General features: G+C 31.5%; 1 protein-coding gene across 1 annotated transcript in view; it reads right to left on the minus strand.

Moving 5' to 3' along the window:
* Window positions 1-265: 265 nt before the first annotated feature.
* LOC144854115 (uncharacterized) overlaps window positions 266-15240 on the minus strand; it is a 70687-nt gene continuing 55712 nt past the window's right edge. The window contains exons 14-16 of the mRNA XM_078712003.1: window positions 1411-1986; window positions 972-1286; window positions 266-664 (exon numbers count right to left, since the gene is read on the minus strand). Of these exons, the coding sequence (XP_078568129.1) occupies window positions 273-664; window positions 972-1286; window positions 1411-1986 (1283 nt within the window). The 3' untranslated portion in view covers window positions 266-272. The remainder of the gene's footprint in view (window positions 665-971; window positions 1287-1410; window positions 1987-15240) is intronic.

The following is a 15240-nucleotide window of genomic DNA, read 5'->3' on the forward strand; positions in this document are numbered from 1 at the left end:
TGAATTAAAGCGTTGTTACATTGTCTTGGGAAAGCGTTTTGCCGAAATCTATCAGCTTCTGTCGGTACGGTAACAGTTGTAATACGGTAATATTTGTTAGCCTCAAGAGCACCTTTGGTACTGGTGACATTGATAATATCGATAAGAACTTTAAAGTTGGTTACGGTAAGGTGGCCAGCCTGTTTTAATAAATTAAACAACTTCATGGTGGTGTCAGCCTTCTGTAGACCATAGTACACTGACTCTGGTGCTGGCACCGGCTTTAACTCTGACTATCGCTTTGGCACAGACTCTGGCTTTAGCTTTGGCGCTGGCACTGGCTTCAGCTCTGACTCTTGCTTTGACTCTGGCCTTGGCTTTGGCTTTGGCACTGGCACTGGCTTCAGCTCTGACTCTCGCTTTGTCTCTGGCCTTGGCTTTGGCGCTGGCACCGGCTTTAGCTCTGACTCTCGCTTTGACTCTGGCCTTGGCGTTGGCACTGGCACTGGCACCGGCTTTAGTTCTGACTTTTGCTTTGGCACTGGCTTTAGCTTTGGCTTTGCCGCTGGCACCGTCTTTAGCTCTGGCTTTGGCACCGACTCTGACTCTAATGATGGTGATGACTCTGACTTTAGATCTAACGCTGGCAATGATCCTGGCTTTGGTACTGGTTCTTTAGTAGGGCCTATATAATGTAATAACACAATACTAGCATTAGTTTTTATTTTGATTGATAATGATGAATAGTGACGACTGAGATATAATTATGATGAAGTAATGCATGATGATAAAACATAACAGTCTAACAATACCTATCCATAGCTTTCTTTCTTCCACATGGTACAGAAATAAAATATTATAATAATAGAAATTAAATACTAACATAAAATATTTCTTGCTCGCATTCTAATATGTGCTGCAAACATCACATTTATTAATTGACGTATTTAATTTAAATTCTTATTTAACAGTGACATATAACAATAACATACAAAAATGACTTTGGTACTGGCACTGACACTGGTACTGGCACCGACACTGGTTCTGGTAATGGCACTGACACTGGTACTGGCACTGACACTGGTACTGGCACCGACACTGGTCTTGATCTGACTGTGACATTTCCTCTGACACTGATTCTGACACTGGTTCTGGTACCAACACTGGTTCTGGTGCTGCCTCTTTCATTAACTCTGGCATTTCCTCCAACACTGGTTCTGGTACTGTCACTGACAGAGGATCTGGTACTGGTACTGACACAGGATCTGGTACTGGCACTGACACGGGTTGTGGAACTGGCTCTTTCACTGGAAATGAAATAATACATTCTTTTATAATCACATTTATTAATTGACATATTTAATTTAAATTCTTATTTAACAGTGACATATAACAATAACATACAAAAATGACTTTGGTACTGGCACTGACATTGGTACTGGCACCGACACTGGTTCTGGTAATGGCACTGACACTGGTACTGGCACCGACACTGGTCTTGATCTGACTGTGACATTTCCTCTGACACTGGCCTTGGCTTTGGCTTTGGCACTGGCTTCAGCTCTGACTCTCTCTTTGTCTCTGGCCTTGGCTTTGGCTTTGGCGCTGGCACCGGCTTTAGCTCTGACTCTCGCTTTGACGCTGGCTTTAGCTTTGGCGCTGGCACTGGCTTCAGCTCTGACTCTTGCTTTGACTCTGGCCTTGGCTTTGGCTTTGGCACTGGCACTGGCTTCAGCTCTGACTCTTGCTTTGTCTCTGGCCTTGGCTTTGGCGCTGGCACCGGCTTTAGCTCTGACTCTCGCTTTGACTCTGGCCTTGGCGTTGGCACTGGTACCGGCTTTAGTTCTGACTTTTGCTTTGGCACTGGCTTTAGCTTTGGCTTTGCCGCTGGCACCGTCTTTAGCTCTGGCTTTGGCACCGACTCTGACTCTAATGATGGTGATGACTCTGACTCTAGATCTAACGCTGGCAATGATCCTGGCTTTGGTACTGGTTCTTTAGTAGGGCCTATATAATGTAATAACACAATACTAGCATTAGTTTTTATTTTGATTGATAATGATGAATAGTGACGACTGAGATATAATTATGATGAAGTAATGCATGATGATAAAACATAACAGTCTAACAATACCTATCCATAGCTTTCTTTCTTCCACATGGTACAGAAATAAAATATTATAATAATAGAAATTAAATACTAACATAAAATATTTCTTGCTCGCATTCCAATATGTGCTGCAAACATCACATTTATTAATTGACGTATTTAATTTAAATTCTTATATAACAGTGACATATAACAATAACATACAAAAATGACTTTGGTACTGGCACTGACACTGGTACTGGCACCGACACTGGTTCTGGTAATGGCACTGACACTGGTACTGGCACCGACACTGGTCTTGATCTGACTGTGACATTTCCTCTGACACTGATTCTGACACTGGTTCTGGTACCAACACTGGTTCTGGTGCTGCCTCTTTCACTGACTCTGGCATTTCCTCCAACACTGGTTCTGGTACTGTCACTGACAGAGGATCTGGTACTGTCACTGACAGAGGATCTGGTACTGGCACTGACACAGGATCTGGTACTGGCACTGACACGGGTTGTGGAACTGGCTCTTTCACTGGAAATGAAATAATACATTCTTTTATAATCACATTTATTAATTGACATATTTAATTTAAATTCTTATTTAACAGTGACATATAACAATAACATACAAAAATTACTTTGGTACTGGCACTGACACTTGTACTGGCATCGACACTGGTTCTGGTAATGACACTGACACTGGTTCTGGCACTGACACAGGTCTTGATCTGACTGTGACATTTCCTCTGACACTGATTCTGACACTGGTTCTGGTACTGTCACTGACATTGGTTCTGGAACTGACTCTTTCACTGGAAATGAAATAATACATTCATTTATATCACATTTATTAATTTATGTATTTAATTTCAATTCTTATTTAACAGTGATTATCACTTTAAAGAATGAAATACATATAACAATAACATACAAAAACATAATATAGGCATTCAGGAAATTCATTTTTATATCTGCCAAATTTATATATGAATTGAATTCTGTGAAACTGTAGAGTCTAACGTTGATGCACTGAAATACAGTAAAGTATGGTAGACCTCTACATAGCAGTCTAGTTCATTAACTGATGATGGAAGTACAATAATGATGTCCAAGTTAAAGAAATGTAATACATTTCACATGGTACCGTTGGTATTGACATTTTTGTATAAAATAAAAGACAACAGACTTATCATCTTTATTATAATTCTAATAGTCTTTGAGAAAGTAACAGAGTTAATTAATCTTTATCAAAACCGTAATTTAAAACAGAATAACAGAATTAATTTCAATTAATTTAGCAATACTTTTTTGCAGCTTTAATTTTATTATTTAAATAACTTTATAGCAAAAACAGATAATATCATAATATAAAATATAATACTTACATAACATATTTCTTGCTAGCATTCCAATATGCTCGCCAAACACCTTTAATTTTGATGGTTCATCTTCAAGCTGTAATTTACTTTCCAAGTAAAAAACCACGTCCCACATGTTTTGAAAACCAAATCTTCGTAGTCCATAATAAGCAATGACATCTTGTAACTCCTTTTGTCCAACTTCTTTCAGAGCCCTAAACAATCGCTTCCGGTAAGAGGATAACTTTTCACCAGTACCTTTGACGTTGTTATCTTTCATATACTGCTTTACCAGATCTACAGCAAGCTGCAAACCTGATAATTCGGCAACTTCAAAAAGGATGGTGACGTCATCAGGTTTGATTTCACCGTTGTCATGGAGTACATTGAACAGATCAGTTGCTATGAATTCAGTACGTGTGAGGTCTGCTCTAGGAATAACATCAAACAAGCAACATTTTAGCCAAAGGTATCTTTGGCCATCATAGTGTTTTCCAAGATCATATTTGAGGTCGTTGAACTTGGTTTGTAAGGCTGACATTTCACTAGATATTGGCTTGGTCTGAAATTCTTCAGACAACTCTGTACAAAGACAAAATATAAGAAAATTATTTTCAACAAATAGTATTATTATGACACGAACACTGGAAAATAATACAATTACAACAATATCAGGTCAATTAGAATTGAATTATGAATACCAGGAACCACACAAGATGAGAAAATAGGTGAAGGCAATTACACAGGATTAACGTTTTGTGGTATTAAAGTCTTTATATGCATTTATGCTGTTAAAACCAACATATAAATTTAATACAAAGTTATTGGTACAACCATGGACCTATTATAGGTACAACTATGATTATATAAAAATAAACACTGTGCATAAATTGATGATGTTGAACAGTAATGGTATAAGAGCAAAGGACTGGTACAAGTTATTATCTTGGCAAGTATCTTGTTCCTTAGTTAAAGTTGGTGCAAATTAAAACAAACAATTGTATATTTGTAAGATGAGGCTTTTTTTTCCAGAAATATTAATGATAACAAAGATTTAATTATAACAAAGCTGATTAAGACAATGATAAAGCAAAAACAGAACAACTTACCAGTTGAAAAAAAGTGTTTTATATGAGCAGTACCCATAGCATTCTTTCTTCCACATGGAACCAAATCATTTTGCAAACACTTGTCAAGATCAATTAAGTGATGCTCATATGGTTCACAAGCAGTGCACAACACACGTAGATTGTAGCCAATGCCCTCGTAGATGTTGCAAACAGTTTTCAGTTGCTCCTTCAGGTAGTTTAGAACCTAAACATGGATTGACATTTAATTTTGGGAGATTTATGTGTTACATATTAAATTTATTTTTATTCATTTTTTTTTTATTTAAAACATATTTATACAGGATAACAAAATTCAGAAATAGGGTGATTTTAAATATGGTCCTGTTTAAAGCCGTAACACAAACAAATGTGTTATTTGTTTAAATGTAATAATCTAATATTGGTTACCTCTATACAGACACTAGGTTGTGGTTCAGATATCAACTTTTGTTCGGTCTCATTATCTGCTGTACCAACACGACGCTTGATTTTATTCCAGCGTGATATTTCAAGCTATTAAGGAAGATTTAACAAACATTAATAACAAACTCATCAGATTTAATTCCTAATAATACACAATTTAATTTATTTTGCAGAGTTTGTGCATTATGATACGATCATACTAAGAAAGCAAAAGTGTGCAAAACAGACAGACAGAAAGCAAATCGCATACACTACATTTCAACTTACATTGGTTATAATATTTAAATACCAATTTTCTAAATCTTAAAACTAGTAATATAATTAGTATATATAAAAATATGATATAATCGTTTTTATAGGGCGTTAAATGCAAATTTTAAATACATTTTTCTAATTGTCTTTTTTATACTTTTAATGTAATTTTTAATATATGTTTTTTAATATTTTATTATTATATAATGTACATTAAATTTAAAGTTTTTATATCTGTCAAATTGTACTCATTTCAGCCTTTGGCTGCCTGTATGATTCCTTTTATTTAATAAAAATATCTTGAATAATAATAATAATGAATTCTGTAATTTATTTCATACCTTTAATGCGTATGGTTTTTCCTTTTCATGGTTAATTTTGACAGAACCTAAACTGACAGTGTGATCACTAAATTTGAAATCACTACGATTCCGGAACACTTCTGAATCATCACTACCCTTTTCGGTCATCAATTCAAGGAATGCAACAACCAACGTGTTGTACACAGCATCAGGAAGAAAATCTGTTGGAGTCAGATAGAGTGATACAGTTTGTTTGTCATCTGCTGTGACTTTCAGAATGTCTTTTTTGTCAACTTTCATTCGGCAAGGAACCAGGAATACGCGATTATCTTCTTCAATTCCCTGTTAATATAAACATCACAATTACACATAAATTGGTACAAGTGATTAGTATTAGAGCTTAATCAAAGAAACGATTATAAGTTTATAGTATGTACCAACCTTTTTCTTCTCAAAGAGCAAACGAAAAACTTTCATCAATTCTACAAAGATTTCAAAGAGATCTTCATATTTGTTCTGCCACAAATAACGTAGTAATTTCTCATCAAGAACTCCTTCATTGCTAAGCTTTTCCCATAGCTTCTGTAATTGTTTCCGATCTTCTGCTTCGATCTGTGTACAAAAAATTATAGTACAAACAGATTCCAAATGCAATAGAGCTACTGATATACAACTAATACCAGGTTTCAAGAACTATATTAATCAGGGTCACTATTATTTTACTTTTATTTCCAATCTAGTATATTAAAATCTAGTTATATATAATATGCATTTACTAACCTTTTCAAACGTTGGTGTAACTACTGTGATAACTTTAGTCAAAATTTCAATCATCCAGTGAAGATTTGTTATTACAATGTTTCTTAATTTCTCATTAGTGCCGGTGTACATGATTATTCCAGTGTCATTCAGATAACTTATGGCAGTGGTGAGTACATCTTGAAGAATTCCACATTGAGTTGCAATCTCAGAAACCTAATGCAGAATTGACATTTTATTATTATTATTACACTAAATTCACTCAACAAATAAATAATTAAACAGGACAGTACTAGTAGTACAATAATAATAGCCACTACTACGTACTACAAGTACAGTATTGGATACAGACTGCTCATGTCCGCATTACTGACAATGTTTGATTACAATTATTATACAAGTAAATATTTTGAGTACACATACAACATGTTGAATGATAGAATTCTACAACTATACATTGAAAACCAAATTAATTCAAACTCTTACCTCTGTCAAGGTAATGTACAATCTTGTTTTTCCAATTATTTGCAACTTTTCCTGGAAATTAACCCACTTTACAGGAACTTTCTTCACCATTGCTTTCATGTATCTACCAACGTTTTGTTTAAGTTTTTCAATACCTTCATGTGACTTTACAGTGTTATCCACCATGTACATTTCACGATCTACATGCTTGGCATACGGCATTCCTTTCATTGCATCAAACATCTGCATGAACATCTCCTCAGCCTTTATTTGATGAAATTGTATAATCATAACATTACTAACTAATAAAATATGTTTCTTTTCTATCTTATACTACAAATCTGTTGAGCATAATGCAGGTTCAGTTTTGTCAAATGTTTTGTTGAAAAGTTATATAAATGTATACTACAGTTATTACCTTTATCTGTTTTTCTGTTGGTGTTCCTGACAATTTGTCCATATGTGTAGCAATCAAACAGATTGGAGGTGACTCTATGCTTTTGCCATCAATTAAAATAGGGTTTCCTGAAAGATGCTGTAACACAGTATGTTCATAAATGGACCTTATCCAGAACAAATTCATGTCCAAATTTGTCATTCCAAGTGAATCCTGAAATCAAAATGAAAATCAAATTGTAATTTAAAGTACTAACATTATAACTATAATCATGCAATACCAAGTTATGTTTTAAATTAAACAATTGACTGTGAATAAATTTTACTTACTATTGACGAATCTCGTGGATTAGCTAATTCATTCAAGTTGTCCGTAACACAAAATGCCACACAATACGACACTTTATTTGTGAGGAAAAACTAAAAAAATACAAAAAGCTAATAATGATCATATAATTTTTCCTTGTCAGTTGGAATTTTAGATTCATTGTAGTTATCTGTGAGTGTCATAACAGTCAAAATGTTATACGGGTTATATGGGTTTATTGGTAGTAAGGACACCTTAAGGAAATCTTGCATATCAGCTTAAGCTTCGGAATGCTATACATGAATTTAATTTAATAACTCAATGTTCATGAATTTATGAGAATTCCCTGAATATTTTGAAAAAAATGTCACTCACAGTACACTGTACTAGTCTATTACATTAATCGAAAAATTATAAACTATATAAATAAAAAAGATGCACATCTTGTACAACACAAATTATCTCAAAACAATGCATTAAACAAACATACCCTGTGTGTTATGTAGTAGTCTAGTTGACCAGCATAGTCCCATATACTAGTTATGTCACTCACATCTACCTTTCCTGTTGCCTTTGTAAAACCTTTCCTTGCAATATTCACAACTTTAGCCCAGGTTTTATCATTGCCTATTTAAACACAATAACAAAAAATCACTATTATTATTATGGTAATATTGCTTGATATCTGCAAATATAAAAAATAATAACATTCTAATGTTTTAGTATATGTGCCTACCTTCATCTAATTCCTTTTCTAACGCATGTGAACGGATTTGCTTGGATAGTTCAACACCTTTACAAAGCAAGAAAAATGAAACATGTATATTTATAGATCAACAATATTTAAAAATAAAATACATGTTTAAATACATTCTAACATTGTTCTATCATTCTGAACTATGCTTTGTTAGTTTGTTTGATGCTCACCATCTACATCTTTCACTTTCTTCCACTTTCTACAATCCTTTTCTGCTTGAAACACTGTAGTTGTTACGATACCATCTGTTGATGGCTCTCTGGAATTAAACCTAATAATAATGCATAGTAATGTTAAACATAATTAAAGAATATTCAAGACTGAAACATATATTATTTGCTGAAAAACAGAAATTATAAAAAAAAATGTAAAAAGCAATCCTAGCTAGCATATAGGTTTACTTTTATACATCTATGCATTTGAGTAAAGGTATTAAAAAAAATCATCTAATATTAATTTAAAAAATACAAAAATACTAATATTAAACAGGATTTTACAGTTTCTAAGTTTTCAATAATTCTGTCTGAAAATTCAATTCAATTCAACAGGGAATAATGTTTTTGAATAAACAAACAGGCTTTCTTTTCAAAGTACTATTGATACATTACTACAACAAACACTTATCGATTTTTCAGGATAAGAGTAACATTAATTTTAGTATTCTCTGGTTATTTGTTACCTTTCACCAAGCATAGCCTTTACACAACTAGTCTTGCCAGCACCTTCTTTCCCAAGAAACATACATCTTGAATTCACAACTGCAATCTCACCATTTTGAAGCTCATATTTGTATTTTTTAATAGCATATTTACCCTTGGAATATATCTCTGCTGGAACTAATATTTCTAATATAAAAATATTAATATTATAACACTTTCAAAATGTCAAATTTCAAATTCACTTTTTTATTAACATCTAAATAGAAATTGATAAATAATTTAATTTTTTGTCAAAGATGTATTGTTCCCCCCAAAACATGAAAAATGAAGACTTTGAATAAGCCATTATGCAGTTTTAATAAAGTTATTCACTTTCGTGGAGAGAAAAAAAGAACAAAATAATAATTTCACTTAACAAGCAAAATAATGTCTGACAGACAATTATGACTATTTTTGGCTTTGAAGCAAAAATAAAATTTTTTTCAAGTAGGCTACTGTAAATCATTATTTTTTTCGATCCAATTTTTTGTCAAAGTGAACTAGCATTTTGAAATATACTGTTGGAACTAATAAATCTAAAATAAAAATATCAATATCAAATTTAAAACAATGTCAAATTTCAAATCAATTTGTATTGTTCACAAATAACTCCTTACAAGTTATATATATAAAGTAAGGCATACTTACTGTCAACAAATGTTAAAATCTTGTTCTTTTCATCTGGGTATGTGAATATATTTTTTTCTAAAACAGTCATTGGTGTATTTCCTTCCTATAAACAAATTAATGTTTAAGTTAGAATTAAGAAATAATATGAATTGATATTGGCTACTGAGCCAGCCAGACACCTTTCTCAAATAAAAAAACATTATCAATATTCTAATAGTAGACTATCTATACATACGAAAAATAAACACCCATTAGTAGGCCTAAGCTAATAATGTGTAAAAGAGACAAACTGCTAGTATGCTTCATATACAGAAACTACTGTACCATTAAACCTATGGTGTTTTCATGCTATCTCAAAGTCAGATTAAATAGCAAACTCCTTTATTGTATTTATTTATTATTAGTATTAAAGCAATTTTTAAAATTTAACAATTCAACAACATCAAATGAATAATAATAATTTTAAAACTCATATTGTCACATTTTAATATATTGGTATCTTTGTTAAACAATAAAAACATATTGTTAAGATATGGTAGTAGACCCTTTCCAAATCTATTTGTGGTACAACCAAAATTTCCATATCTCTTCATACTACAAAGTTGCATATAATGGTGTGTGGAATTTAGTTCTTTTCTATTGGAAAGGAAATCGGCGAGCCATTGCATGATAGAACCAATATTATGGTAGTCTATAAAGTCTATAAAGGCCATGCGATGATCCATAAAGTCAAATGGCTTTTAGTGAAATAATTAATTTATGGCACATTTTTATATATTTTATGCTGTAAATTATGTTATTTGCTATTTTGTTATTATATTACAAATAGTTAAAGACTAAAAGTAGAACTAAAAAAATCTTTATATAATTATAATAATCATGAAGTTTAAAAAAAAACTAGATAAAAGATTTTTCTGACACATTAACAATTATACATTTTACTCTGTTATGTTAGGTTTACAATACTATAATATATATTATTCATATTATAATATTATACCATTCTCCATGTATGTAATAAGTATGTGTAAGTTTGTATGTACTGTCATACAGTAAGTGTTTATTAGTGACAAAATTACCTTATTTTGCAATGTTAATGGTAAACCTTGCTTTATAAAAAATGACACTAATTCCAAGGTACAATTTCCATAACGCAGATAAAAATGAAGTGGAGTATTTCCATCCTTGATAAACAAAATCATAATCATAAGTTCAATAATATTGATAACATATATATAAGTATTAATAAGTGCTAAATAGAAAACCAATAAATTTATAGCAAAACACATCTCATCACAGAAGGTATACCGTGTATATTCTCTTGCAACTTAATCCTGTAGTAAATTTGTTGCAGTTAAATTCATTATAATTTACGTCATTGTCTACCTTTGTTACAGTATCTTTACATAGTAATTTATGCAATCTTATGAATCGGTATACCTAGTTTTGAAAATAATTTTATTTTGAAATTAGTAAATTATTTCTTTTTTGTTGATCCAATACAAGAAAACAAATAAGAATGTGTAAGATTGTGTAAGTACTGTCATACAGTAATTGTATAATTGTGAAAAAAAAAATACCTTATTTTGCAAAGTTAATGATGCACCTTGCTGTATGAGAAATGTCACTACAGGTATTTCCAAGGTGTAGAATCCACTACCCACATACAAATGAAGTGGGGTGTTTCCATCCTTGAGGAACAAAATCATAATCATATGTTCAATAATATTGATAACAGCTATATAAGTAATTGATAAGTACTAAATAGACAACCAATAAATGTATAACAAAAAACATCTCATCACATATGGTAAAGTATACTTCTTATGAATCGTTATACCTAGTCTTGAAAATAATTTTTTTGTTGATCCAATACAAGAAAACAAATAAGTATGTAATAAGTATTTGTAAATTTGTGTATGTACTGTCATACAGTAAGTATATAATTGTGGAAAAAAAAAACTTACCTTATTTTGACATATTAATGACGCACCTTGCTGTATGAGAAATGTTACTATTTCCAAGGTATGCTCTTTATAACAGAAATACAAATGAAGTGAAGTGTTTCCATCCTTGATGAACAAAATAATATTCATAAGTTCAATAACATTGATAACAGCTATATGAGTAATTGATAAGTACTAAATAGACAACCAATAAATGTATAGCAAAACATATCTCATCACAAATGGTAAAGTATACTGTGTGTATTCTCTTGCAACTTAATCCTGTAGTAAATTTGTTGCAGTAAAGTTCATTATAATTTAGATCATTGTCTACCTTTGTTACAGTATCTTTACATAGTAATTTAAGCAATCTTATGAATCGGTGTACCTAGTTTTGAAAATAATTTTATTTCGAAATTAGTAAATTATTTCTTTTTTGTTGATCCAATACAAGAAAACAAATAAGAATGTGTAAGATTATGTAAGTACTGTCATACAGTAATTGTATAATTGTGAAAAAAAAATACCTTATTTTGCAATTTTAGTGATTTACCATCCTGTATGAGGCATGTCACTATTTCTAAGGTACGTTCATTAGGAATATTCACATACAAATGAAGTGGGGTGTTTCCATCCTTGATGAACAAAATCATAATCATAAGTTCAATAATATTGATAACAGCTATATAAGTAATTGATAAGTACTAAATAAACAACCAATAAATGTATAGCAAAACATATCTCATCACAAATGGTAAAGTATACTGTGTGTAATCTCTTGCAACTTAATCCTGTAGTAAATTTGTTGCAGTTAAGTTCATTATAATTTACTGTCTGCCTTTGTTACAGTATCTTTACATAGTAATTAATTATGCAATCTTATGAATCGGTATACCTAGTTTTGAGAATAATTTTATTTTGAAATTAGTAAATTATTTCTTTTTGTTGATCCAATACAAGAAAACAAATAAGAATGTGTAAGATTGTGTAAGTACTGTCATACAGTAATTGTATAATTGTGAAAAAAAAATACCTTATTTTGCAATGTTAGTGATTCACCATCCTGTATGAGGCATGTCACTATTTCTAAGGTACGTTTATATGTACTATTCACATACAAATGAAGTGGGGTGTTTCCATCCTTGATGAACAAAATCATAATCATAAGTTCAATAATATTGATAACAGCTATATAAGTAATTGATAAGTACTAAATAAACAACCAATAAATGTATAGCAAAACAAATCTCATCACAAATGGTAAAGTATACTGTGTGTAATCTCTTGCAACTTAATCCTATAGTAAATTTGTTGCAGTTAAGTTCATTATAATTTACTGTCTGCCTTTGTTACAGTATCTTTACATAGTAATTAATTATGCAATCTTATAAATTGTTATACCTAGTCTAGAAAATAATGAGTAAATTATTTCTTTTTTGTTGATCCAATACAAGAAAACAAAAAGTATGTAATAAGTGTGTGAACGTTTGTGTATGTACTGTTATACAGTAAATGTATAATTGTGAAAAAAATTTCCAAGGTACAATTTCTATAACCCAGATACAAATGAAGTGGAGTGTTTCCATCCTTGATGAACAAAATCATAATCATAGTTCATATTCATAGTTAGTAATATTGATAACAGCTATATAAGTAATTAATAAGTGCTGAATATACAACTACTAAATGTATAGCAAAACACATATTATGTGAAAAAAAAAATTACCTTATTTTGCAATGTTAGTGATTCACCATCCTGTATGAGCAATGTCACTATTTCAAAGGTACGTGTTTCATATCTTTCACTCAAATACAAATGAAGTGGGGTGTTTCCATCCTTGATGAACAAAATCATAATCATAAGTTCAATATATTGATGCTATATAAGTAATTGATAAGTGCTAAATAGGCAACCAATAAAAGCCGTAAAGTATACTGTGTGTATTCTCTTGCAACTTAATCCTATAGTAAATTTGTTGCAGTTAAGTTCATTATAATTTACTGTCTGCCTTTGTTACAGTATCTTTACATAGTAATTAATTATGCAATCTTATAAATTGTTATACCTAGTCTAGAAAATAATGAGTAAATTATTTCTTTTTTGTTGATCCAATACAAGAAAACAAAAAGTATGTAATAAGTGTGTGAACGTTTGTGTATGTACTGTTATACAGTAAATGTATAATTGTGAAAAAAATTTCCAAGGTACAATTTCTATAACCCAGATACAAATGAAGTGTAGTGTTTCCATCCTTGATGAACAAAATCATAATCATAGTTCATATTCATAGTTAGTAATATTGACTAGACATGAAACTCGTCACTTTGACGAGTTAGTTATCCGCACAACGACAAACGCCACGTGCACGTCATACGTTGGAATATTGCACACAGATAAAGATTATGGCATTATGACAAGAACTGAAGAATATGATATGCTGTTAGTGCTGAATTCTGTCAATTTGTGTCATATAGTATATACATGCAAAGAGTATAATCTGTATACATATTACATACAGTGTAGAATAGGTGAAATTACGGGACCCGCCATTTATTCCAATTTTTAACATGGCGACGGTATCAAAATGAAACACTTAAATAGCAATTTCTGGAGGAAATTATCTCAGGAACAACATATTAACGTGTAGAAGAAATTTGAATACGTAAAATATAGATGCGCACCCTTTTAAATGTGATGAACTATTACGCAAAATATGAAAATACGACTTTTTTTATTCAACTGGCCATATGATGACGTCACAACATCCGATTGGCAAAATGTTTACATGAATTCGTATCTACAATCCAATAGCTTCCAGAAAACGTTTTAATCGTGATTATCACATTTTATTCTTACGAGCTATTACAGATTAAAATTTACTGTAAAGATGAAATTAATGACCCACGTAAATATTTTTATCTCATGCTAAAGAAAGTTGATTGACCTACACAATATATAAATGTAGGAGAAAAAGGAATACAGATAAGCGTCTAAATTGTTTTCAAAATTACTAGGAAAGACTTGAAAAATATAATTCAAGAGAAAAAAATATGTTTTTAACGCTACGTGCGCACCGCGTGCGTAAAAAATTGCGCGCCCGTGGGAATTTTTGACATGCTCAAAATGACAAGAAACGCATAAAAAGTTGATTAGAAATTAATTTTGCGCATTTTGAAATTTTAAATGCGCGTGCGCGCGTAACTTCTTGTGAAACATGCCATTTTTAATCCGTAGAAAGTTTGCCCCTGATATGACTTAAATTTTGTCAAAGTGTCAATACTAAATGACTTTTGGTATTTAATCTATAATCAATCATTGAAATTCATAAAATTGCGCGTAAGTCACGTTGCGCAACTATGACGTCATTCAAAAATAGGAGGTGCACAACTTCACGTAAATGCCCATATGTTGTCAAAGTTATGAAATGTTATGTTTACACATTTTAGAGAAACGCGACTCACAAAAAGGAAGGAAGGATCCAAGAATAATACAGAAAAACTAGATTTGAACTCGTCACTTTGACGAGTTCGGGTTATCCGCGCAAACGCAACATGCACATACGTTTAAAATATATGAACGTCGAAAATTATTATGCCATCCTATGACATGAATTAAATATGTTTACAGTGCTGAATTGTACCTATTTTGTAGCATACAGCATATTACAGTATTTACAGAATACACTGTATATGTTATATACAGTGGTAGCATAGACGAAATTACGAGACCCATCTTTTAAAGCCAATTATTAACAC

This window comes from Antedon bifida, chromosome 10 (genome assembly GCF_963402885.1).
Source record: "Antedon bifida chromosome 10, ecAntBifi1.1, whole genome shotgun sequence".
In the NCBI taxonomy this organism is placed as follows: domain Eukaryota; kingdom Metazoa; phylum Echinodermata; class Crinoidea; order Comatulida; family Antedonidae; genus Antedon; species Antedon bifida.